The sequence below is a fragment of the Narcine bancroftii genome, chromosome 3 (assembly GCF_036971445.1).
Source record: "Narcine bancroftii isolate sNarBan1 chromosome 3, sNarBan1.hap1, whole genome shotgun sequence".
NCBI classification, from domain to species: domain Eukaryota; kingdom Metazoa; phylum Chordata; class Chondrichthyes; order Torpediniformes; family Narcinidae; genus Narcine; species Narcine bancroftii.
Window position 1 is genome coordinate 344075883 of NC_091471.1, and position 25094 is coordinate 344100976.

Consider the following 25094-nt stretch of genomic DNA (forward strand, 5'->3'; position numbering starts at 1 on the left):
CGCCACTTGAATCTCAGAACCCTCCTTTCACACAACCCTAAGAACAAGTTGGATTGAATTGTTTCATTGTCACATGTACAGTGAAAAGCTCAATCAGGTGTGATATCCAGGCAAGGCAGCTCATATACTCGATCGTGCAATAACAGGAAATAAATTAAACAGCATAGAGAGCAGTATTATTTTATGGGTAGTATAATTTGGAATTGGGTGAGGGCAGTGTGGTTAGCGTAGAGGTTATCCTAGTGCTATTACATTCTCAGCGACCTGGGTTATAATCCAGTACTATTTGTTAAGAGTTTGTACGCACTCCCCCGTATCCGCATGGGTTTCCTCCGGGAGCTCCAGTTTCTTCCCACCCTTCAAGTCGTACAGGGGTTGTAGGTTTATTGGGGTATTTGAATGTCACAGGCTCGTAGGCTGGAAGGGCCTGATACCGTGATGTGTGTCTAAATTTAAAAACCAATAAACTAGTAATGACTAAACGTTAAATATCTGGGCTTCGACGAATTCAGAGCACATCTTAAACTCTTCAGAAACCTCACTTTCCACAAATCCATGCTTTAATCGATCCCAAGAACAGTAAAAAATAAGAAAGTGATTCATTTCTGCTGCTTAAACACAAAACACCAGAACAGATATTGCTTTTTAACCCTTCATGTTTTCCCCTCATTTATGATCTGAGAGGCTGGCGTTAGACATTAAATTATAGTTGAATGGCAAATTTCAGAATATTCTTGTTCTGCCATGTAAAGCAGAAAACCAATTGAATTGCACAGGCACTTAAAGGAAAATTAATAAATATGTTCAAATGATACCCATAAATTCAACCTCATCCTTTTACTTGGGCACTTACCTGCTTTTATGTTTGATACCTTGGCAAAGGGCTCAGGCATGAAACATTGATTATGCATCTTTATATTCACTACATAAAGAACGCTGTGTGACTTGCTGCGTTTCACCAGTACTTTTATGCATTAAATTATAATCACAGTATCTGCAGATGTTTTCATTTTAACTAAAATAAATCCACATTCCCTTTTGGACATTGAAGTCTGTTGAACACAATGATTTTTGGAAAAAAAAGAATTCAAAAGGGAAGTATCTGCCAACTAATTTTTACTTTCAAAAGCATACAATGTAATACCAAGTGGTAATGTTCATTTAATAGTTCAATGTGATGATAATGAAGTACAGTAGATCCCCCTTATCCATGGGGGATATGTTACAAAACCCCCAGCGGATGCCTGTAACTGCGGAGGATGTGTGCTGCTTAATGTCCTCGATACTTTCTGTGAAATTGGACATTATGTGATGTGGACAGTGTGCGAACACCATATTATAATACTTAGCAAAGCTATATGGGATACTGTAGCGTACTTGTAAACATTTTATTTGTAAGTAGGCATCAGTGTGGAGATTGATACAGAGCTGTGGGTGGAGAACGGGGTTGTGGGATCAGTGTGGGGATTGATACGGGGCTGTGGGTAGGGAGCGGGGAAGTGGGATCAGTGTGGGGACTGATACAGGCCTGTGGGGAGAGAGAGCGGGGCAGTGGGATCAGAGTAGGGACTGATATGGGGCTGTGGGTAGAGAGTGGGGAAGTGGGATCAGTGTGAGGACTGACACAGGGCTGGAGAGAGAGAGAGAGCAGGGCAGTGGGATCAGTTTGGTACCATGGTCGACTGAGGGTAACCGAAACCGCGGAAAGTGAAACCGTGGATAAGGGGGTAGCACTGTATAATTCTCTTTTAAAAATTGAGGTTGAACTGGTATGATACACTTCTGCTTGATGAGCCACAAGAATACAGAAAGCGGGATGACGATGTCAGTTTACTCAAGGGCGATGTTCACTGTGGTTCTACTGCAGGGATCTCAGCTGTGAACTTTGATGGCCAGGCTATGGAAGTAGGTGCAATAATGAACTACCTGGTGCACTGGGAAGACTGGCAGAAGAAGTCCTCTCACACCACTAATATGGTGCTCAGACAGCTTTCCCCAAGTGGTGAGTCCCATCAGCAGAAGTGTGCATCCCCACAAGCATGTGCCTGCCAACATTAAATGTACTCAGCCCCGAACACCTTCCCTCAAAGTTCCAAGTACTGCAAAGGAAGCACAATTGCTGTCAAAAAAAGGACCCAAGGTTTTGCAGCGATCCAAGCCTCAGGATTACTATTTGACCCCATGGAAAGTGGCAGCCGCTGCAAGAAACATGAACCTGCTGTCCTTTCTCTTCAGGAAGCTTGGATTGGACAGGGTTCGCCAAAGTGTCCCACTGTTTATGGAGTTAATTGGTTGATAGCTTTAGGAGGGAAGTTTGAGAGAGAGTGAAAACAAACAACGTGAAATGTTAAAGCTGTGAGATGCTAGTTAGAACTACTGCAGAAACATGAAACCCAAAGTGGAATGCTGGTAATGTGCAACAGCTCAGGAAGAGTCTGTGGGGGTTGGGAGGGGTAGGAGGGGGTGGGTTATTTATTAAAATGAGTAAATTTCAGCAGAACTTGCTAATTCCAATGCAAACAGAAAAACTAAGTTACCTGGAATTGTTGAATTCATTATTGAGTCCAGAAAGTTACAGTGTGCCCCATATGAAAGATGAGGTGCTGTTCCTTCAGGTTGTTTGGAGCCTCATTGGAGCCATGCAAATTGCCAGAGGCAGATGGATCAGAGTGAGAGTGGGATGCAGTATTAAAGTGACAGGCAATTAAAAAGCCACAAAATGTCAGGGCAGACTGAATGAAGGTCTGCGCAAAGTAGTGACACAATCTGAGTTTGTTTTTGCCAGTGTAGGAAAGGCCACATTGTGATAATTGAATGCAGTACCCTGGAGTTGAATAAGGACAAATGAATTGCCACTTTATTTGAAAGGACTGTTTGAGTATCAAAGAATAGGCGCTACATCTCCTGTAGTTGTGCGGGGAGATAGAAGGGCAAACTGGCCAGGAAGTCACTGAAGGGGAACAATGAGTCTGATGGTTAATCACCTTAATTGCTGACTTGGTTGCAAGGGATTCAAAGTTAGGGACTAATATTTAGACATTTTGATTTGTGGGAAGGACAGGCAGGAAGGATAAGGTACTGGAGTGGCATGGTTAAAAAGAGATACGTTAAGAACAGTTGAGAGAGGGAGGTGTCACGTGATGGAGTAGTGGCCGGTAGGGGAATTCCAGCCCTCTCCAGAAAAGTAAAAAAAAGGTAGAGAAAAAACAAAGTCACTAACACAAAAACCATAACAAATTGAAAGTGAAAGTGTGGAGAAAATGGCAGCAAAAAAAGAAAAACCAAAAACTGCGGGAAGAAAAGAAGAAGGAAGGACGTCGCAAGAGGAAGGTGAAGGCCTTACCGGTCAGTGGAAACCCCGAACTCAGGACTACAAAGATGGCTCACGGAGCCAAACAAAAGTGCACAACTGCACATGCGCGAATCCTCGCGCATGCGCGAAGCACAAGACAAAAACAACACTGACGGGAGGGGGGACCAGCTGAGGAGTAAATCTCCACAGCCGAAACAGACAAGTATAACACCACAGCAAGACTCTCAACAGGAAAACATAGAAAATAATGGGAACAAGAAGGAAGAGAATAAAAATAGGAAATCAAAGAAACAACAGATGACCAACTCAGAGGAAGAAGACCAACACCAAGACACTTTTAATAAAAATAAGAAGAACAAAAATACCCAACAAAATAAAATAAAAAACCCAACAAGAAAACCAGAAGAGACAGAGGTAAAGGACACAGATCCTGGAGTGGACTCAGAAGAAGAGGAGGAAGAACACAGAGAAATGGAAGATGAAGGGAAGGGCAAGTACATGGATATACTTTTTTTAAAGAATATATGGAATAAGTAAAAGAATGGCAGTCACAAGAATTCAGTGAAATAAAAAGAAGAATAAAAAGTACAGAAGAAAAAGTGAATAGATGATCATGACAGATATAGGAAAAGAGTAGACAAGGTGGAAGAACGAGAAACAGCCATAGAAATGGAAGTAGATGACTTAAAAAAAATTAGAAGAATCTGATAAAAAAGTTAAAGAAACACAGGAGCTGTTAGCTCAGAAGATAGATATAATGGAAAATTATAATAGAAGAAACAATCTAAAGATAGTGGGCCTTAAGGAAGATGAAGAAGGCAAAAATATGAAAGAATTTATAAAAAAATGGATCCCCAGGGTCCTAGGAAGACCAGAATTACAGGAAGAAATGGAAATAGAAAGGGCACACAGAACATTAGCCCCTAAACCACAACCACAACAAAAACCAAGATCCATTCTAGTAAAATTCCTAAGATATACAACAAAATATATTGGAGAAGGCAATGAATAAAATAAGAGAAGACAAAAAAACCAGGGTCAAAAAATTTTTTTCTATCCAGATATAAGTTTTGAACTCCTGAAGAAGAGGAAGGAGTTTAATGCAGCAAAAACGACCCTATGGAAAAAAGGTTATAAATTTATGTTAAAATGCTTAAAATAGTTATCCCGGGGCAGCAAAGCAAACTATTCTCGGATCCGGAAAAAGCACGAAAATTTGCAGAACAACTACAAAACAGACAGAGAGATGAAGAGATGTAACAAGAACAAAAATGACAACAAACTATATATATATATATATATATATATATATATATATTTAAAAAATAGAGTATAAGTAAGAACTAAGAAGGGAAAGAAAGGGAAGAAAGGAAGTAAGGAGGGAATTAAGAGAGTGACCTTTGTTATATATGAAGATTAAAATCTTTTCTGGGGGGCTGGGTGGGGAAGAATAACAGTCACTGCGAAATCATTTGCGAGCGGATTCGCAAATCCAAATGAAGAGGGGAGATGTGGTTGCCCGACAAGGGACAAAGGGCAACTCAGAAAGGGGAGGGACTATTGGGGTTAAAGGAATTTTAAATATGAGAATAGTGGAAATATTTTATGTTTTAGAAATGTTGTCTTATGATGTGTTCAAAAAAAGAAAGCAGAAATGGATAAGAAGGGAAGGTGGTGATGAGGAAACGGAAAGGAAAGATAAACAAAGTATGAAATGACTATGTTGAACTACATGACTTTAAATATTAATGGAAGAAGAAACTGTTAAATTTACTGAAAAAAGAAAAAATTGATATAGCATTCGTACAAGAAACACATCTAACTGAAGTGGAACACAAGAAATTAAAGAGAGATTGGATAGGACATGTAACAGTAGCATCATATAATACAAAAGCCAGAGGAGTAGCTATATTAATCAATAAAAATGTACCAATCAAAATAGAAGAGTAAATAATAGATCCAGCAGGGAGATATGTAATGATAAAATGTCAGATATATTCAGAATTTTGGAATTTACTCAATGTATACTCACTTAATGAAGAAGATCAAAAATTTATGCAAGATATCTTTTTGAAGATAGCAGATATGCAAGGAAACATACTAATAGGAGGGGATTTTAACCTTAATTTGGACTCAAACATGGATAAAACTGGGAAAAAAAAACTAACAGAAAGAACAAAGTAACCAAATTTATAATTAAATCAATGCAAGAAATGCAACTTTTGGATATATGGAGGAAACAACACCCAAAGGAAAAGGAATACTCATATTATTCGGGTAGACACAAAACATACTCAAGGATAGACCTATTCCTGTTATCAGCCCACATTCAAGGGAGAGTTAGGAAAACGGAATATAAAGCTAGAGTATTATCGGATCACTCACCCCTGTTATTGGCAATAGAGCTAGAGGACATCCCACCAAGAATGTATAGATGGAGATTAAACTCCATGCTACTTAAAAGACAGGATTTTAGAGAATTAATTGAATGACAAATTAAAATGTACTTTGAAATAAATACGGAATCAGTGAAAGATAAGTTTATACTATGGGACGCAATGAAAGCGTTCATCAGAGAGCAAATAATAAGTTATGTAACTAAGATGAAGAAGGACTACAATCAGGAAACAGAACAGTTGGAAACGGAAATAACAAATACAGAAAAAGAATTAGCAATAAAGGAAGATACAACTAAAAGAAGAGAATTGGCAGACAAAAAAATAAAATATGAAACACTACAAACATATAAGGTGGAGAAGAACATAATGAAGACAAAACAGAAATATTATGAGCTAGGAGAAAAAACACAAAATTCTAGCGTGGCAGCTTAAGACTGAACAAACTAAAAGAATGGTATTGGCATCAAGGAAAAAGGACAAACAAATTACACATAATCCAACGGAGATCAATGAAAACTTCAGGGAATTCTATGAACAACTATATCAAACTGAAAACGAAGGGAAAGAAGACAAAATAGATGAATTTCTAACTAAAATTGAACTACCGAAATTACAAACAGAGGAGCAAAATAAATTAATAAAACTATTTGAAATAGAAGAATTATAGGAGATATTAAAAAAACTACTGAACAATAAAACACCAGGAGAGGATGGATTCCCAATAGAATTCTATAAAACATTTAAAGACTTATTAATTCCTTCCCTCCTGGAAGTAATCAACCAGATTGATAAAACACAAAACATACCAGATTCATGCAAAACAGCAATAATTACAGTAATACCAAAGAAAGGGAAAGATCCACTTGCACCAGCGTCATATAGACCAATATCTCTACTTAACACAGATTATAAGATAATAGCTAAACTATTAGCAAACAGATTGTCCGATTATGTACCAAAAATAGTAAATCTAGACCAAACTGGATTTATTAAAAAAAGATGAACAAAGGACAATATCTGTAAATTTATTAACTTAATTCATTCAGTAGAAGGAAATAAAACTCCAACAGTAGCGGTTGCTTTAGACGCAGAGAAAGCCTTTGACAGAGAAGAATGGAATTATTTATTCAAAGTACTACAAAAATTCAGCCTACCAGAGAAATATATTAATTGGATTAAAGAATTATATAAGGGGCCATTGGCGAAAGTGACAGTAAATGGATATATATTAAAACAATTTAACTTAAGCAGATCAACAAGGCAAGGATGTCCATTATCTCCCTCACTGTTTGCGTTAGTTATAGAACCACTAGCAGAACTGATAAGAACAGAAAATAAAATAAGAGGGATAAAAATAAAAGAGAAGGAATATAAAATCAGTCTATTTGCAGATGACGTTATAATATACTTAACAGAACCAGAAATATCAATAAAAGAATTACATAGGAAATTGAAGGAATATGGAGACGTATCGGGGTACAAGATCAACGCAAATAAAAGTGAAGCAATGCCAATGAATAATGCGGATTTCACAAAGTTTAAGAAAGAATCACCATTTAGATGGCAAACACAAGCAACGCGATACCTAGGTATACAACTAAATAAAAATCTCGGCCATCTATATAAACTAAATTATCATCCATTAATGAAAAAATTACAAGACGACTTAGAGCATTGGAAAGACTTACCACTAACACTGATAGGAAGGATAAACTGTATTAAAATGAACATTTTCCCAAGGATACAATACCTATTTCAGTCATTATCAATTTACCTAACAGATAAATTCTTCAAGGAGTTAAAGAAAATAATAAGGAAATTCTTATGGAAAGGGGGGAAACCGAGGATAGCACTAGATAAATTAACAGAATGGTACAAACAAGGAGGCTTACAACTACCAAACTTTAAGAATTATTATAGAGCCGCACAATTTAGATACCTATCAGATTTTTATCAAACAAGGGAAAAACCAGATTGGACCAGATTAGAACTAAATAAAATAGGGGAGAAGATACCTGAACATATACTATATAAATGGGATGAAAAATTGGTGAACGTAGGAATTCACCGGTATTGCATCATCTGCTCAACATTTGGAAGAAGATTCACGTGGAAAGGAATAAAACAAATTACCAACTACCAAAACTAATATTGATGCAAAATCAACTAATCCCTTTCACAATTTTTTCCTTCAGAGAATGGGAGAGAAAAGTGATCAAAAGAATAGAAAATTGTTTTTCGAGAAATAAATTATTATCCTTTGAACAAATGAAGGATAAATATAACTCACGGTACAATGTTTGCATACCACCAACTGAAAACCTACTTGAAGGACAAATTGGGAAGCAGGCTGAGGTTACCAGAAGGAAGCAATTTTGAATATGTGATTACAGACACAATGATAATTAAAAAATTTATAACAAACATGTACATCAAACTGCAAGAGAAGGAGAATGAGGAAACAAACGGTAAACCTAAACAAAAATGGGAACAAGATCTAAACATAAAGATAAAGAATGAAACATGGGAAAAGCTATGCTCCAGAACTATGAGAAATACAATAAACACGAGGTTACGCATGTTACAATATAACTGGATACACAGGCTATACATCACACCTCAAAAGTTAAATAAATGGGACCCAACAGTATCAGACAGATGTTTTCGCTGTAAAAAGGAAACGGGAACAACAATTCATGCAATTTGGACATGTGAGAAAGTGAAAAAATTTTGGGAAGATCTAAACCAGATATTAAATAAAATCACAAAAAGCAATATACCAAAAAACCCAGAGATTTTCCTCCTAAGTAATATAAGAAATAAAGAATTTGGACTTGATTTGGATGGAGCACAAAAAAGATTTGTTATAGCCCTAGCTTTAGCAAAAAAAATGTATTATGTCAACCTGGAAATTAGAAGACAACTTGAGAATACAACAATGGTACATAGAAATGAATAAATGTATTCCATTAAAAAAAATAACATATAATTTAAGAAATAACATCACAATATTCGAACAAATATGGGAGCCATACATGAAATACAATAGAGAAATCCTACCATGGACTTCCACCACCTAAAATGTCAGAAGGATAAGATAACGAAAAGAACTGACTCAGTAAAATTTCTTGTTTATTTTTATTAAGTGACAACATTGTTTAACGGGTTTAATGTATCTTATAGATTGAACTTCAAATAAATGGGAAAGGGGGTGAGGGAGGGAGGGAAGGGAGGGGGGAAAAAGGGGGAGAAAATGACACTGTATATATTCAAGAGAAAAAATGTCTGTACGTATCTTGGTCAGTATGGTTTATAGTGTGAAAAATAAAAAAATTTAAAAAAAAGAACAGTTGAGAGAAATGACAGAGTCTATAGAATGGGATTTCAGAAAAGGGAAATAAGTCATGTATAGGAGTAGTGTTCAGACTCTGACCCCTCCCCACCAAAAGTGGTCACCCTCCTGAGCACTGATCAACCAATAATAAGGAGCGCAAATCAATTTTCATGAGACTGGAATAATCAAGTTGGAAACAGCAGTTGTATGAAATTCATGGAGTGCATTTGGAAGTTTCCTAGAATATATAACAGAGCCATCCCCAGAACAAGAGGCCTGGATCTGTCACAGGAGAATGACCAGGAAATGATCGTCTCGGAAGTAGTGATCTAAGTACAATAGAATTTAGTATTTAGTTTGAGTGTGAGAAAGCTGGGTCAAGAAATTTCGTTCGTGAAGGTCACCTTGGCGGGAGCCAGAAAGTGCACGGCAGTTTGTGGAAGTCTGACTCCCAACTAAATCTAGAGTTGCATTTCCCTAGAGAAGATCACGTACAATCTAAGGAAGAAACATGACACATTCGTTAGAGTGTGGCAACCTTACTTGAAATTTATTGGCACAGTTAGTTGGCTCAGATTGATTAGTACCCTCCCCCCCACTTTGAAATAGGGGCACTGAAGATATCTGTCCCACAAGGGAAATTAACGTGATCAAAGGAGTGGGCGATGTGTTTCTTTCAGTTTCGTTTTGAGCTGTTTTTAAATTTAATTTAATTGGATTGATGTAATTTAATTGACTGTACTTTCAGTTGTACAAAGTGTGAGGAGCTGGAGGGCGGGGGAATAAATACAGACTCTATATGTTACATGAATGTTAAAAAAAATTATATGGTTTGTTTGAATTTTATGGGTCAATGAAAATTTAAAAAGAAACAATTGTGTTTAAAGGGAATTTACAATGAAATATGAAAGGTTTGGCTAGAATGGATTGGACAGATAGATTTGCAGAAAAACAGAGGGAAATAGTTGCATGCATCTAAGATAATTCATGAAACTCAGTAAACTATATCTTCATAAAGAGGAAATATTCCAAGGGAGGTATGAACCAAGATTGGCTAACCAAGGAATTTAAATCACATAGAAATGGAAATTGTACAAGGACATACCAGGAACTGATTAGGGGATAGTCATCATGGATTTGCTCGTGGTAGATCATATTTAACGAATCTTATACAGTTTTACCAGGAAAGTTGATGAAGGAAAGGCAATGAATGTTGTCCATATGTACTTTAGTAAGGCCTTTGACAAGGTCTTCAGGAAGGTTCAAACGCTAGGTATTCATGGTGAAGCAGTGACCTGGATTCGACAATGGCTGGATGGGAGAAGCCTGAGAGTAGTGGTGGAATGCTGCTTATCAGATTGGAGGCCTGTGACTAGTGGGGTGCCTCGCGGACCGGTGCTGAGACCATTGTTGTTTGTCAACTATATCAATGATCTGGATGATAATGTGGTAAATATGCAGTTGACAATAAGATTGGAGGCATGGTGGACAGCGAAGAAGGTTTTCAAAGCTTGCAGAGGGATCTGGACCAGCTGGTAAAGTGGGTTGAAAAATGGCAGATGGAATTTAATGCAAACAAGGGTGAGATGTTACATTTTGGAAGGACAAACCAAGAAAGAACATGCACAGTAAATGGTAGGGCACTAAGAAGTGAGGTAGAACATAGGGATCTGGGAATACAGAAACATAATTCCTTGAAAGTGGCATCACATGTAGATAGGGTTATAAGGAAAGCTTTTGGCATAAAATCTAAGTATTGAGTACAGGAGTTGGGATGTTTTGTTAAAGTTGTACATAAATGAGGGCCAATTTTGGAGTATTGTGTGCAGTTTTCGTTGCATAATACAGGAAGGATATCAGTAAGATAGAGAAAAAGTGCAGAGAATATTTACTAGGATGTTGCCCAGTCTTCAGGGACTGAGTTACGGGGAAATGTTAGGACTTTATTTCTTGGAGTGTAAAAGAATAAAGGGAGATTTTATAGAGGAATTTAAAATTATTAGGGGGATAGACAAAGTAAATGTAGATAGGCTTTTTCCCCATTGAGGGTGGGTGAGATTCAAACAAAAGGACATGGGTTAAGGGTGAAAGGGGAAAGGTTTAGGGGAACATGAGGGGGAACTTCTTCACTCAGAGAGTGGTGGGAGTGTGGAACAAGCTTCCAGCTGAAGTGATAGATGCGGGCTCGATTGTAATACTTAACTGAAATTTGGACAGGTATGGAGGGCTGAGTGCAGGTCAGTGGGACTAGACAAGAAAAAGTGGTTCGGCACATACTAGAGGGGCCGAAGTGGCCTGTTTCTATGCTGTAATTGTTCTATGGTCCTATGTAATGGTAACCGCAATTATTCTTCTTTTCTCATAGCAGAACAAAAATATAATAGAGAGAAAAAAATAAACAAGGTGGGGTAAACTATCAAGGAAAATAAAGCAGCTGAAAGCTTCTTTAAGAATATATGATCAAGTCTATCAAGATAGAGAACATATTAGTGTAATCTTTTCATGAACAGAAAAAAATGTGGATTACGCCAAAAAAACAAAAATTGCACAGAAACTACCAAAAGATCTTGATCATAAAGTTGTAAGTTATCACCAGTTTATTATATGGAACCGGCAGAAACACCAGTTTGCATCGGCAAATATCGGAAACATGGACAAAATGCCCATAAATTTCGACATGATAGACAGTAGAATGGAAAGGTGTTAAAACTGTGCAAACCAGAAGTACAGGCCAAAAAAGGACCAGGTTTACAGTGGTGTTATTGTGCATGGCCAACAGGACAAAGTCAAGACCCATGGTAATCTTCAAATGCAAAATTAAAATGAAAGTGAAATTTCTGGCAGGTATTTTTGTACATTTTCATGAAAAAGGATGGATGGATGGAAATAGTGCTAAACTATGGATAGGCGATGTGTGGAACAGGCGGTTTACGCAAAGAACGGAGTTTGCTGGTCTGGGATATCTTTCGTAGCCACTTAACTGAGAACACTAAAAGGACATTAGCACTACATAATACTAACATGGTGGTTATCCCGGGTGGTTTGACATCTATATTGCAACAATTTGATGTCTGCAGGAACAAGCCATTCAAAGCCAATGTACGCAAGGCATGAAATACAACATGGATGTCGAGTACAGAGAAGTTGTTTACAAAAGACGGGGCAATGTGAGCTGCATAACTCAATATGCTGTGTAACGTTTTGCTCAAGTCATGGGACAAAGTTAAAGTAGATAATGTGATAAAATCATTGAAAAAAGTGTGGTATCTCTTGTGTAATTGGTGACACTTCAGATGATTTATTGTGGGACACTGACAATGAAGTTGAAACCACCTAATCAGAAACAGACTGGGACCCATTTGATGACTGTTTAAACAGAGTATGGATGTGCTTGCCGCTATCTTTGCTTCAGACAATGACAGCGAGAGTGAATTTCAAGGATCTAAACGTGTGGTTGTTTTCAGACAATGATAGCGATTTTGAAGGGTGTTAATTGTGGTGATGTTTTCAATAAAAATCTCAATGAAAATCTGTCACAGTTGCTTTTTTTTAGTTTATCAAGGGTCGACTTATATGCCGGATCAGCGCAGATTGGATTTTGAGCTGAATTTAAGGTCTGAAACTTATATGCAGCGAATAAGTCGACCCCCATTTTGTGAGAGTTTTTTTGCGTTTCAACTTATATGATGAAGTATACTGTATATGTGAATAAAAAAGAAAATATATAAAATTATCTCAATAACTGCTTATAGTACATCAAACTATTGACAAGAATAATGTATGCAACCATGTCAGACCCATTTATTGAAATAATATGAAAAAATAATAAGAGAAAAATAAAAGAAAATAGCTAAAAACCATAAACTAATCTAATCTAAACCCTCCCTCTAGTCAACATTACCTTGTATGTTTAGTAAAGAAAAAAGATCAATAATAATGTGGAATCACTAATGACACCCCCCCCCCCCACCCCCCAGAACAGGCAAAAAATCACTGGAAGATATAGTAATTATTAATTCTTCCAATTATAAAAATATTCTAAGAATGGGCCCCATTATTTCATAAATTGAAACTTTCTATCTGATATTATATCTGACCTCTAAACTTAAAAAGGGCATTACATTGTGTAGCCAATGTGTATGAGTAGAGGATGAATCTCCTTTCCATTTCAATAAAATAGCTTGCCTGGCTATCAATGTAGTAAAAGCTAAGACTTTTTCTCCTGAGAAACCGATAGAGGTTCATCTGAGTTATGAGAAAAATCAAACAGAGCCATTAACAGACAGGGTTCCAAATTAATCTTGAAGATAAGAGTTTGAAAAATCTCTTTCCAGGATCCCTCTAAATTTGGGCATTCCCAAAACTTACGAATCAGAGGAGCTTTGAAAATTTTACATTTCTCACAAAATGGATCAATATCTGGATAGAAATGAGATAATTTAAGTTTTAGACATATGAGTTCTATGCACCACCTTAAATTGTAGTAAGCAGTGTCTTGCACAAAGTTGAAGAATCAGTAATCAAATTGAGAGTAGAAGCCAATCTTCATCTGAAAATGTTATGTTCAAGTCTCATTCCCAATCTCTTTTGATCCCAGCTATGGGACAAAATTTAAGTCCAATAAATTATTATAAATACATGCTATTAATCCACCATGAAAATGAAATTGTATATTAAAAAAACAGATCAAGAATCTTAGTGTTAGAAATTCACGGAAAATCTGAAAGCTTAGACTGAACAAAATGCCTAATTTGTAAATATCTTAAAAAATGCCTATTGAAAAGATTAAATTAAACTGATAATTATTTGAAAGAGGCAAAATTATTTTGAATCAAAAGATCCTTGAAACTTTGAATACTTTTTCTATGCCATTCCTTGAAACCTGCACCCAACAAAGACGGTTGAAAAAGATGGTTATTTATAATTGGATTAGCCAGCGAAAAACCGTTAATTTCCTAAACTGAGCCCAAATTCTCAATATATTTCTCATCAACGGATCATTTATTAATTTGGAAAAGGAAAATGGTAAAAAGGATCCTAAAATGTCCAACATCAAAGTTTTTTTTGTAAAATGCAATTCCATTTCTATCCAGGAGGGTAGAAATTACATAAATTACATATATTAATCACCCAGTGGTATAGTCTAAAGTCTGGCAGTGATAAAACTCCATTTAGTGTGGTCTTCTGAAGGTAGGCTTTATTTATACATTTCCCCACCCCCTGCCAAATATACGTAGAAATAGTCGAATCCAGCGAGCTGAATAAAGACTAGGGAAGACTATGTCAGTTAGCTTAATATATACTGTTGGAAAAAAAATGTTTGAATTACTTGTTAAGGAAGTGATAGCAAGCCATTTGGAAAATCATGATCAAATCAAGTCGAATCAGTCCAGCTACACGAAGGAAAAATTGTATCTGAAAAATTTATTTGCAGTTTTTTTTTGAGGAAGGGTTAACTGGAGAGGATAGTGGACAACCAGATTTCAGGAAGTCTTTGGACAATGTGCCAAATATAGGTGAGATCACAAGACAATTACTCATGGTGTTGGCGGTAATATAGTGGCACAGATTGGTTAACAGGCAGGGATCAACAAGAAGGGATAAGAGATTTGTTTTCAGCTGGTCAAGTGTAACCAATTAGGTACCAGAGAGATTTCTGCTGGTCACTGCAACTCTATGCAATATATTTTAATGATTTGTTGGAAGGAACTGAATGTAGAGTGGACAAATATGCAGACTGAAAAAAAGGGGGAGGTGCGTTGGAAGGAGGATACAAACTTTACACAAACAGATTAGGCAAATAGACAAACAGTTGGAAAATGGAGAATAATTTGAGAATATCCAAAATCATTCATGTTGGATTCATGCCCTTTGTGATTTTTTTATACCTCCATAAGGTGGCACGTCAACCTGCAATAATGAACCTCTCTCGTGAACAAAAGCTCTCTAGTTCTACCAACAGCTTGGTGAATCTCCTCTGCACTCTTTCCAACTTATTAACATCCTTCCTGAAGCCAGATGAGCAGAACTGCACCCAGTACTCCCATCAATGTCCTGTACAGCTGTTTAATGAGATCCCCACTCCTGTGCTCAATATCCTACCCAATAAAGTGCATTTCTTTTGACATCTTCACCTGTGCACTTTGCTTCCAGTCTCTCCCTGTGCTTCCTCATTCTCCTGTTATCCATTGCACAGGTACTGCCCAGGTTCATCTTACCAAAGTGTGACTCCTTACATTTATCAGAGTTAAATTTTACTTTGCCACACCTTGTCTGAACCTTTGTGACTGATCTAGTCCTGTTGTAAACTTAGATATCCTTCCTCACTGTCCACTGCACCACCAATTTTGATGTCATCTGAAAATTTACTAATCATATCAACCACATTGACATACAAATCAATAATAGAGAAACAATCAACTGGAGACCCAGCAAGAACCCCTGCAGCACGCCGTTGGTCTGGACTTCTTATGTTCTGATTGGGGACAGATCCTTTTGTGAACCTTGGAGAACCTTGACCACACTAGCAGATTCAAATGTCAGATTTATTGTCAGAGCACGTGCATAACATCATCACATACAACTTCGAGAATCTTTTTCCTGCAGGCCAGGTAGTGAAAAAAATACTGTACACAATGTACACATGTAAACAGATAAAGAAAAGTAAACAACTGACTGTGCAATATAGAGAGGAAAAGAAGTCAGTGAAGTGCAAAGGTAAGAGTCCTTTTGAGTTTGTTGTTGAGGAGTCTGATTGTGGAGGGGTAGCAGCTGTTCCTCAACCTCGTGGTGCGAGTCGTGTGGCACCTACACCTCTTTCCTGATGGCAACAGCGAGAACAGAGCATGCGGTGTGCAGTGAGGATCCTTGATGATTGCTGTTGCTCTCTGATGGCACCATTCCCTGAACAGTGGGGAGGATTTGGCCTGTGATGTCATGGGCTTGTCCATTACCTTTTGCAGGGCTTTTATGCTTGGGGTATTGTTGTCCCCATTACCAGACTGTAATGCAGTCAGTCAGCGCACTTTCCACCACCTATCTGTAGAAATTTGCCAGGGTTTCCGATGGCATACCAAACTTTCGCAAACTTTCACGATGCCATTAGTGTGATGGGTCCAGGAAAGATCCTCCAAGATAGTGACTCCCAAGAACTTAAAGTTGTTCACCCTCTCCACCTCTGATCCCTCAATGATCTCTGGTTTTCCCTTCCTGAAGTCAACAATCAGCTCCTTGGTTTTAGTGACATGAAGTGCGAGGTTGTTGTTGATGGACCATTCAGCCAAAATCTCCCTCCTGTATGCTGACTCATCACTCCTTTTGAAACAACCCACTATTGTGTCATCCTCAGTGAATTTGTATATAGTGTTGTCATACTGAGCCACACAATCATGGGTACAGTAGAGGGCTAAGAATACAGCCCTGTCGTGTCCCAGTACTGATAGAGGAGTTACAATGACATTCTTACAATCTAACATCTATGACTTTGATCAGCATCTTTACAAGATCTTTCAACTACATATTTCACAATTAGTTTTTACTAAACTTTTACAGATATTCTCCAAAATAAGTCATGGAAATTTAGGAATTCTTTCAGCGACTGGGTATGGATCTGCAAAGTCTATCATGAACATGCTTTTCTCATACTTTTTTGGATGCACAAAAAGTTATTAGTTAAATTGAATTTTCATCTTTCTCCTCGCTATTTAAGGCAATTTTATTTTGTCAGGTCATAGTAATTACTTCCTGAAGCCAGCAAGTAGACACACAGGGTGTCTTATCATAATGTCGTTCAGAGAACAGGGCACCAACCAATTTAGTATGTATCAAAGGTGTTATAATAAATCCTGTTGGTCACAAATCTATGCCCAGAATGAACGGGGGGAACCCAATAATTTCTCTGATTGAGAAAAAATATTTTTTATTCATCAGAGAAAAATCATGTGGGTCCTCACTGCTGGAAATGGGTCATTTGTTGTTTTCTGTCACACAATGAAGAATTCACTAAAGGAATACATAATAAAGCTGTCACCTTCACAATATTTATCTCAGACACTAATCAATAAACAGGACGATAACAGGATTAACTGCCCCACCAGTTCAATAAGGAGTTACAGATTCAGCTCAATAGTCACATTATTTTGGCAGCATTCTCATTTTCTTCAGGAAACTAGAGTTCAGCTCCGATTATCTGAAATAGTTGTGTCCGGGCCAATTCAGATAAGCGCCTTTTTTTTTTTCGGAAAACTGGCCATTTAAAAAAAACTGGTAAACTCTTGTAACAGAGTTTAAACAACAAAGCAAGGCTTTTAAAGCATTAAAATAATGTTTAATTCTCACCAAAAAAAAAATGCTAGCTGGCGCCGATCACCGACACTTCCCCACTGAGGCCTCACTCATGCCGGGAGCCCAAGGGCCCTGTTCCTGCCCAGGAGCTTGAGGTCCCAGCTGCTGCCGGGAGCCCGAGGTTCCTGATTTGCTTCAGATATCCTCATTTATATAAATTTTAAAAAAAAATTTTTGCTAACTGATGATTTCTGAGAATCCGATTTTAGATAACTGGAGTTGTAGTGTACCTGCATTTTGAACTGGTAATAACTCAGTGCAACAAACAAGGGTCAAACTAAATATTGTGAGCCCAAAATAATATGAAAATATTAAAATTCTGCAGTGAAGCCTTACTCTAAAACAGTATGTGTTGCAGCCTCCGAGTGATAGTGATAGACGAGCAATGAGTGATCCACTCGAAACAGGCCTCCTCCCCTTCGAAGACTTTCATAGAAGAACAGCAAATCCTCAGGAACTCCCTGGAAATATAGATCAGTGATAGATTAGGTATCTAGTTTACTGGAAAATTTGAACATTTAACGGTACTTGACAAGAGGGGTCAAATGATATCTTAACAGGCAGAGCAGTGACATTGGCCAACTGGTTGTTAGTAGGGTGTATGGGGAGAGCCAATACATCCAATCAATGATAGCAACATTTGGAGAAGGAAAAAAAAACATCGTCGAGTCATGTATGGATCTTTCAGAGATTCCCAAGGTGATGCGGGAAGGAAAGTAATTTCTGAAGATATTCGAGTGAAACATGGAAGTCTGCCAGATGCTGGAAATGTAGTAAAAGCACACAGTAAATCTAGAGGAACTCAGTTGGCCTCACAGCATCCATTAGAGGTAAAGGCATTTCAGGCCTGAACCCTTCTTCAATGTATAAGCAAAAAGCAGGCAGGCATCTCAATAAAGACTGAGAGGGAAAGGTGGAAGAATGGGAGGGGAAGGAGTCCAGACCAACAAATGAAAGGTGTTAATTGGATACGATAAGAGGAAAGGTGGAAATTGATTTTGACTCTGTGAAAGGAGACAGAACTAGTGGGAAAGAGGCAGGGGGGTGAAGATGGGAGGGGGGGGGGGGTTATTTAACAGAAACTAGAGGTCGGTTAATGCCATCCAGTTGGAGGGTGCCCAGATGGAAGATGAAGTGTTGTTCCTCTAATTTGTAGGTGGTTTCTTGAGACCATGGACACGCATGTTAGCAAGGGAGTGGGATGGGGAAGTGAAATGGGTGGCCACTTGGAGATCGTAAGATATTCTAATCAGATCTATGGGAGTCTATACAAAGTTGAACCGCGGAGGCAATGATGCAAGACTAAAGTGTTGCTTGTTTTTTAAATGAACAGAGAATGGACAAGAAAAAATAAGAAGGATGAAAATCTATAATCGTGGTAAATGTTGTCAAGTTGTGATTTGGATCGTTCTTTGCTGTGGTCAGGGTGAAATCTTAGATGAACCACAGACTACTAGAGCATGGAGGCAATGGCAAATTCAAGCTCCTCAGTGCTAAAAAGAAATGGTGCATGAAGTAGAATGTTCCAGTTAATAATGTAGACTGGTGATAGTCTTTTTTTGTCTCTTGTATCTTGTGTTTTTACTACAATCACAGTGTCTGCAGATTTTCATGTTTCACTCAATGTGCCTTGTAAGTTGAAATTTGAGAATTGCCATGAAGATTTCATATGAACAAAGTGAACCTGCCTCATCTGAGAATAGTTATGTTAATTTTCCTTCTGATGGACTGGGATTCTCAATATGTTAATCAGTGCTGTTAAGCACCCTCTATCCTCAAGAACCCCACCACCCAGGCCATGATATCTTCACTCTGCCCCACTGGAAAAAAGGCCTGAAGACAACCACCCCCCCACCCCCCCCCCCCCGCCATCAGATTTCTAAATGATCAATGAACCATAGTCACTGCCTTACTTTATTTTTTCTTTTTCTTGCACTATTTTTATTTATTTATTTTGTGATGTAGTTTATATAAATGTTTGTCACAAAACAACAAATTTAGTGACATGTTCATGAAAATAAATTCTGTTCCTGACAGCAAGGGAAGAATTTCTGCACAAACAATTTCTGATATGCTCTCCAAACAAATTGGCTTGAATTATAACAAGTAGGGACTGATAATGAAAGTGCATCAGAGATAGCTTTCTTTCCCTCTGTCCCCTCATGGCATGCGTTGTGTCTCAGCAGTCCTGACATTTTGAGCAGTAGGTCTGCAACCCTTCACTCTTGGCCCTTGCAATCTTTCCAGATGCACATCAATTACTGCACTTTTCTGTTTACGTCAAAGAGCCAGTCACTCCTCCTCAGCCAGGATCGGATCTAATTAAAATGAAATTCCTTTGAGAGAAAATTGAGGTTGGTATTTATCCCTCACAGCATTCCATTAATGAATTTCAAATGATACAACAGAACCATTATCTGAGACATTGAGCAAATACTTAATGTGGATAAGATATTCAATGGTTTCCAGAAATTTTAGTATTTTAATTGGGAAGAATTATTTTCAAAGGTCATGCTGCATTGGAATGTCCCACCCCCCTCTCCACACTACCTTTCTTAGCCTTGACACTGAGCTTTTTATATATAGGTAGTCCTCAACTTATGACCGTATTCCGTCCGGACCCACCGGTCGCATCTCGAAATGGACATACGTCGTAAATTCGCTGTATCCGTTTTGTCGTTCGTCAAATACAACATAGTGATCACCAAGGCCCGCTCTCACGAGAGGTTGGACTCCCCTGCCATAAGATGCTATTTTCCATAGAAAGACCCCCTATTTTCACCCCCAAAGCATAATTTTTATATTTACATTATTTTAAGTTTAAAAAAAATATAGCATGGTAACAGGCCATTTCGACTCACGAGTCCGTGCCACCCAATTTACACCCCATTAACCTACACCCCCGGGACGTTTCAAATGGTGGGAGGAAACCGGAGCTCCAGAGGAAAACTCATGCAGACACGAGGAGAATGTACAAACTCCTTACAGACAGCGTGGGACTCGAACCTCGATCCGGTCCCAATCGCTGGTGCTGTAAAGGTGTTGCACTACTGGTTTTTTTTTGTTCGTATGTATGGATGGCCATAAGCCACATAGGTTGTAAGTCAGAGAGTATCTGTATATTACGATTCTAAAATTTGACCTCATATTATACTCAATGCCACCGTAACCAAGGAGTGGATTGTTGACTTCAGGAAGGGAAACCAGAGGAGGATCAGAGGTGGAGAGGGTGTGGATGATGGTACTCACTTTTCCATTTTCGTCAAACTTCCCAACCGAGTCAAACCATTCTCGAGAGCAGAACCAGGTGGGCATGATGACGGTGGGACCATGGGAAGTAAAGACCTACCATGGAGAGAGAGAGAGAGAGAGAGAGAGAGAGAGAGAGAGAGAGAGAGAGAGAGAGAGAGAGAGAGAGGGATCCAATTACTCTTTAATTGAGAAGCGAGCAAATATCTTGCTATTACTGAGTCTTAGTAGGAATTAACATCCTGAGCTCCTTTATGTAAAAAAAAATCTTAGAGCACAGAACCCTACAGCACAGTACAGGCCCTTCAGTCCACGATGTTGTGCAAGGGACAGCAAACCCACTCCACAACAATTTTACCTTTTCTCTACCTCACACCCATCATCCTCTTTTCTTTTACATCCATGTGCCAACTTAAGAGTCTTTTAAATGATCCAATGGTATCACTCTGGGCAATGCATTCCAGGCACCCATCACTCTCTGTGTTAAAAAAACGTAACCTCTGAAGTCTTCCCTAAACTTTCCTACACTCGGCTTAAACAATGCCCTCTGGTATTTTCTATTGACTTAAATTCTTTAACTTCGCACAGCACACTACACTCCACATTCTTCCCCTACAAGTGTCTATCACTTCTGCTGCTGAGCAGTAGGTCACTGACTTCTTTTGATCTGAGCTGTAATGCTCATTGCCAGGAGATGTGACACCATTCCCCTCTGCTTTTCTTGGTGGCCCTGCTTATCTCAGCTCAGTTTATGAACAAAACAGATTGTTGATTAATCTCCCAGTTAGTTTATGCCTAGCCCATGACGGATCACACTTAAGTAAAGGACAGAAACCTTATTTTGTTAATCAAGACATTTATAGTTTCTTGCCAAATTCCACCAATCACCATCTTTTATTCATCCCCCATTAGTGTGTGAGTGGGTCACAATCCCTCATCTGTTTTTCCATTTCTTAAAAGACAAAAAAAAAGTTCTTAAAGCCAATTATACACTCCTACTGTGGCTGTGTTTGATACAAGTAATTAAATATAATTTAAAAAAGTTTAGACATACAGCACAGTAACAGCCCAGGAGCCCATGCCGCCAAATTACATTCAATTTACCTACCACCCCCGTACCTTTTCGGAAGGTGGGAGGAAACTGGAACACCCAGAGGAAACATGCAGACACGGGGAAAATGTACAACTCCTTACAGACAGGGTGGGATCAGAAACCGGATCAATGGCGCTGTAACAGCATGGTGCTAACTGCTATGTTAACCATGCCGCCCAGCTGAAATCTGATTTCCTGAACTACTGTATTGATAAGCAAAGACAGTTCTCACTCAACCATCCCATATAACCATATAACCATATAATTGTTTACAGCACGGAAACAGGCCATGTCGGCCCCTCAAGTCCGTACCGGTTCACTTGAACAACTCCACTAGCTCCTCCGCAAACTCTTGAGGAAGTAGAGGCTTTCTTCATGATGCCATTGGTGTGTCATAATATTTTCTCTTGTCGTGTATCTCAGGAATTTTACTAAAACGGATCTTGGTTTTTGTTGTGACTGTGGTTTCGAGGTTAATGTTCTGTGTGCCCTTTCTATTTCCATTTCTTTCTGCATTTCTGGCATTCACAGGACTTTTGGGATCCATTCTTTTATAAATTCTTTCATATCTTTGCCTCCTTCATCTTCCCATTAACTGTTTTTCAAAACCAATTCTGCTTGATTGGTCAGCACTGATGCAATCATCCAAGTACTCCAAAGAAAGGAATGGCGAAGTCCCATGGTGCTTGTAAAATACGGACAATATCTTACTGGGTACATCCAGAATATTTTAGCAGTGTATATTAAAAGAATGTCAATATTCTAATATTCTACCACCACTGTCCGTAGGTAACCATTTTTGTTTAAATCAATATAATATGTCTGGGATTTCAAGTGTGAAATTTAAAATTTCTGAGGTCAAAGAAATAGATGTTTAGACATTTACGAACCACTTCATCAAGAACCGGGCGGACACCCAAAAAAATTGGGGGGTGGTGGGGGGAGGTGAAATTGAAGGGGAGGAGCACCAGCTGGCAGGTGATAGGTGGATACAGTGGTGGGGGGGAGGGGGGAAGAAAAATGCAGAGTGCTAAGAAAAGTCTTTCTAGATTACCCTATTATACCACACATTTTTTCCTTTCCATGAAAGACAATAGAGAAAACATCAAGGAGAAGGCAGAACGGAATGCAACTTCTCACTCTGCACTTCTGGCCAAGGAGATAATCTTCGAATCCTGAACCACGACAGAAGGCTCGTGCTGTAATCAGAAGGTGTAAAATGAAACCAGATCGTTCGGGAGTTGTTTTTTTACTTTACCAAATGATATTCGGCAATTATATTGAGTTCCACTCACAACTAGGAACAATGGTTCTGACGGGAGAGATCTGCAGTGATCTCCTGCTCCTGTTTCTTTTTTTTAATATATTTATCAATCTCACTGACATATATTCCTGGATCATCTTCATCATCTGTTCTGTAGCAGACTGTGAGACCAAGTTCGTCCTGCCCTTGCAATCTGTGCAAGTCAACTTCCTTGTATTGCAGTTCTTCTCTGACAATTTCAGCTTGTAATCTTCCAATATGAACCATAATATTCCAGCCCTGATGGATGTTCTTCAGGAGGACTCACGTGATGGAGTAGTGGCTGGTAGGAGAATACCAGCCCTCTCCAGAAGAAAAGGAAAAAAGTGAAGAAAAAGCAAAGCCCCAGATACACAAATCACAACAAATAAAAAAATAAAGGTGTGGAGAAAATGGCATCTAAGAAAGAAAAGCCAAAAACATCGGGAAGAAAAGAAGAAAGAGAGACGCCAGAAGAGAAAGGTGAAGGCCTTACCTGCACGAAAAAGCAGGGACCTGCAGTGGAAAGAGGAGCCCACTCCCCGAGGTTAGTGGAGACCCTGCAGGGTTGCGACCCACTAACCGCAGGACTGCAAAAATGGCTCACGGAGCCAAACAGGGGTGCGCAACTGCACATGACAAGGACAACACCTACGGGAGGGGGGACCAGCTGTGGAATGAAACTCCACAGCACGACAGCTGAGAGAGGCCTGACAGCAGGGCTCCCAGCTAGAAGATAAAGAAAGCAATGGGAACAGGAGGGGTGAGAAAGAAAAAAGGAAACTAGAGACACAACAGATAACCAACCCAGAAGAAAAGGACCAACATCAAGACACCATGGAAAAAAAACCCAACGAACTGAGACAAGCAGCTCAACAAGAAAGTCAGAAGAGACACAGATACAAGGAAGAGAAATAGAAAACACAAATCCAAGAGCAGACACAGAAGAAGTAGAAGAAGACCAAGCTCTGCACAGAGGAATAGGAGGTAAAATGAATGGACAGTACATAGATAAAAAATTTTTCAAGAACATATGAAAGCATTAAAAGAATGGCTGACACTAGAATTTAATGAAATGAAAAGAAAAATGAAAAGTACAGAAGAAAAAGTGAGTAGAATAGAGCTGGTCATAACAGATGTAGGGAAAAGTTTAGAAAACGTGGAAGAACGTGTAATGGTGGTAGAAATTGAAGTGAACGACTTAAAAAGAAAATTGGAAGAAAGTGATAAAAATTTAAAGAAACACAGGAGTTGTTAGCTCAGAAGATGGATATAATGGAAAACTATAGTAGGAGAAACAATATAAAGATAGTGGGCCTTAAGGAAGATGAAGAAGGTAAAGATATGAAAAAAATTATAAAAGAATGCCAGAAATGCAGGAAGGAATGAAAATAGAAAGGGCACACAGAACATTAGCCCCGAAACCACAGTCACAACAAAAACCAAGATCCGTTTTAGTAAAATTCCTGAGATACACGACAAGAGAAAATGAATAAAATGAGAGAAGACAAAAAACCACTGGAATACAAAGGTCAAAAATTTTTTTTCTACCCAGACATAAGTTTTGAACTCCTGAAGAAGAGGAAGGAGTTTAATGCAGCAAAATCGATCCTATGGAAGAAAGGTTATAAATTTATGTTAAGATATCCAGCGGTGCTTAAAATAGTTATTCCGGGGCAGCTAAACAGACTGTTCTCAGATGCAGAGAAAGAATGAGAATTTGCAGAACGCCTGCAAAACAGAAAGAGAGATGAAGAGATGTAACAAGAACAAAGAATGATGACAAACTTCATATAAAGAAGTAAAAATAATGTATAAGTAAGAACTAAAGGAGGGAAGTAAAGGAGAAGGGGAAAAAAGAGGAGGGATCAAAAAAATTAATAATAAATGAATAAATAATAAAAAGAAAAAGAGAAGAAAAGAGAGGGAGCTTTGTTGTAATGTGAAGATAAAAGCCTTTTCTGGAGGGTGTTGGGTGGGAGAGAATAACAGTCACTGCGAAATCAGTTGACACTTAACCATATAACATATAACAATTACAGCACGGAAACAGGCCAATTTGGCCCTTCTAGTCCGCACTG

The 25094-nt window shown here is 38.4% G+C and overlaps 1 protein-coding gene across 10 annotated transcripts in view; it reads right to left on the reverse strand.

Moving 5' to 3' along the window:
• Positions 1 to 25094, reverse strand: part of b3gntl1 (UDP-GlcNAc:betaGal beta-1,3-N-acetylglucosaminyltransferase-like 1) — a 392999-nt gene that overhangs the window by 169647 nt on the left and 198258 nt on the right. For 9 of the 10 annotated variants that reach the window (XR_011354721.1, XR_011354727.1, XR_011354728.1 and 6 more), the window contains 2 exons: positions 20639 to 20734; positions 17726 to 17850 (listed from right to left, as the gene is read on the reverse strand). Coding sequence is in view for 1 of the 10 variants with exons in the window: in XM_069929539.1 (XP_069785640.1) it covers positions 17726 to 17850; positions 20639 to 20734 (221 nt within the window). In the remaining 9 variants the exon portion in view is untranslated. The remainder of the gene's footprint in view (positions 1 to 17725; positions 17851 to 20638; positions 20735 to 25094) is intronic. The other variant, XR_011354723.1, reaches the window with a different exon arrangement.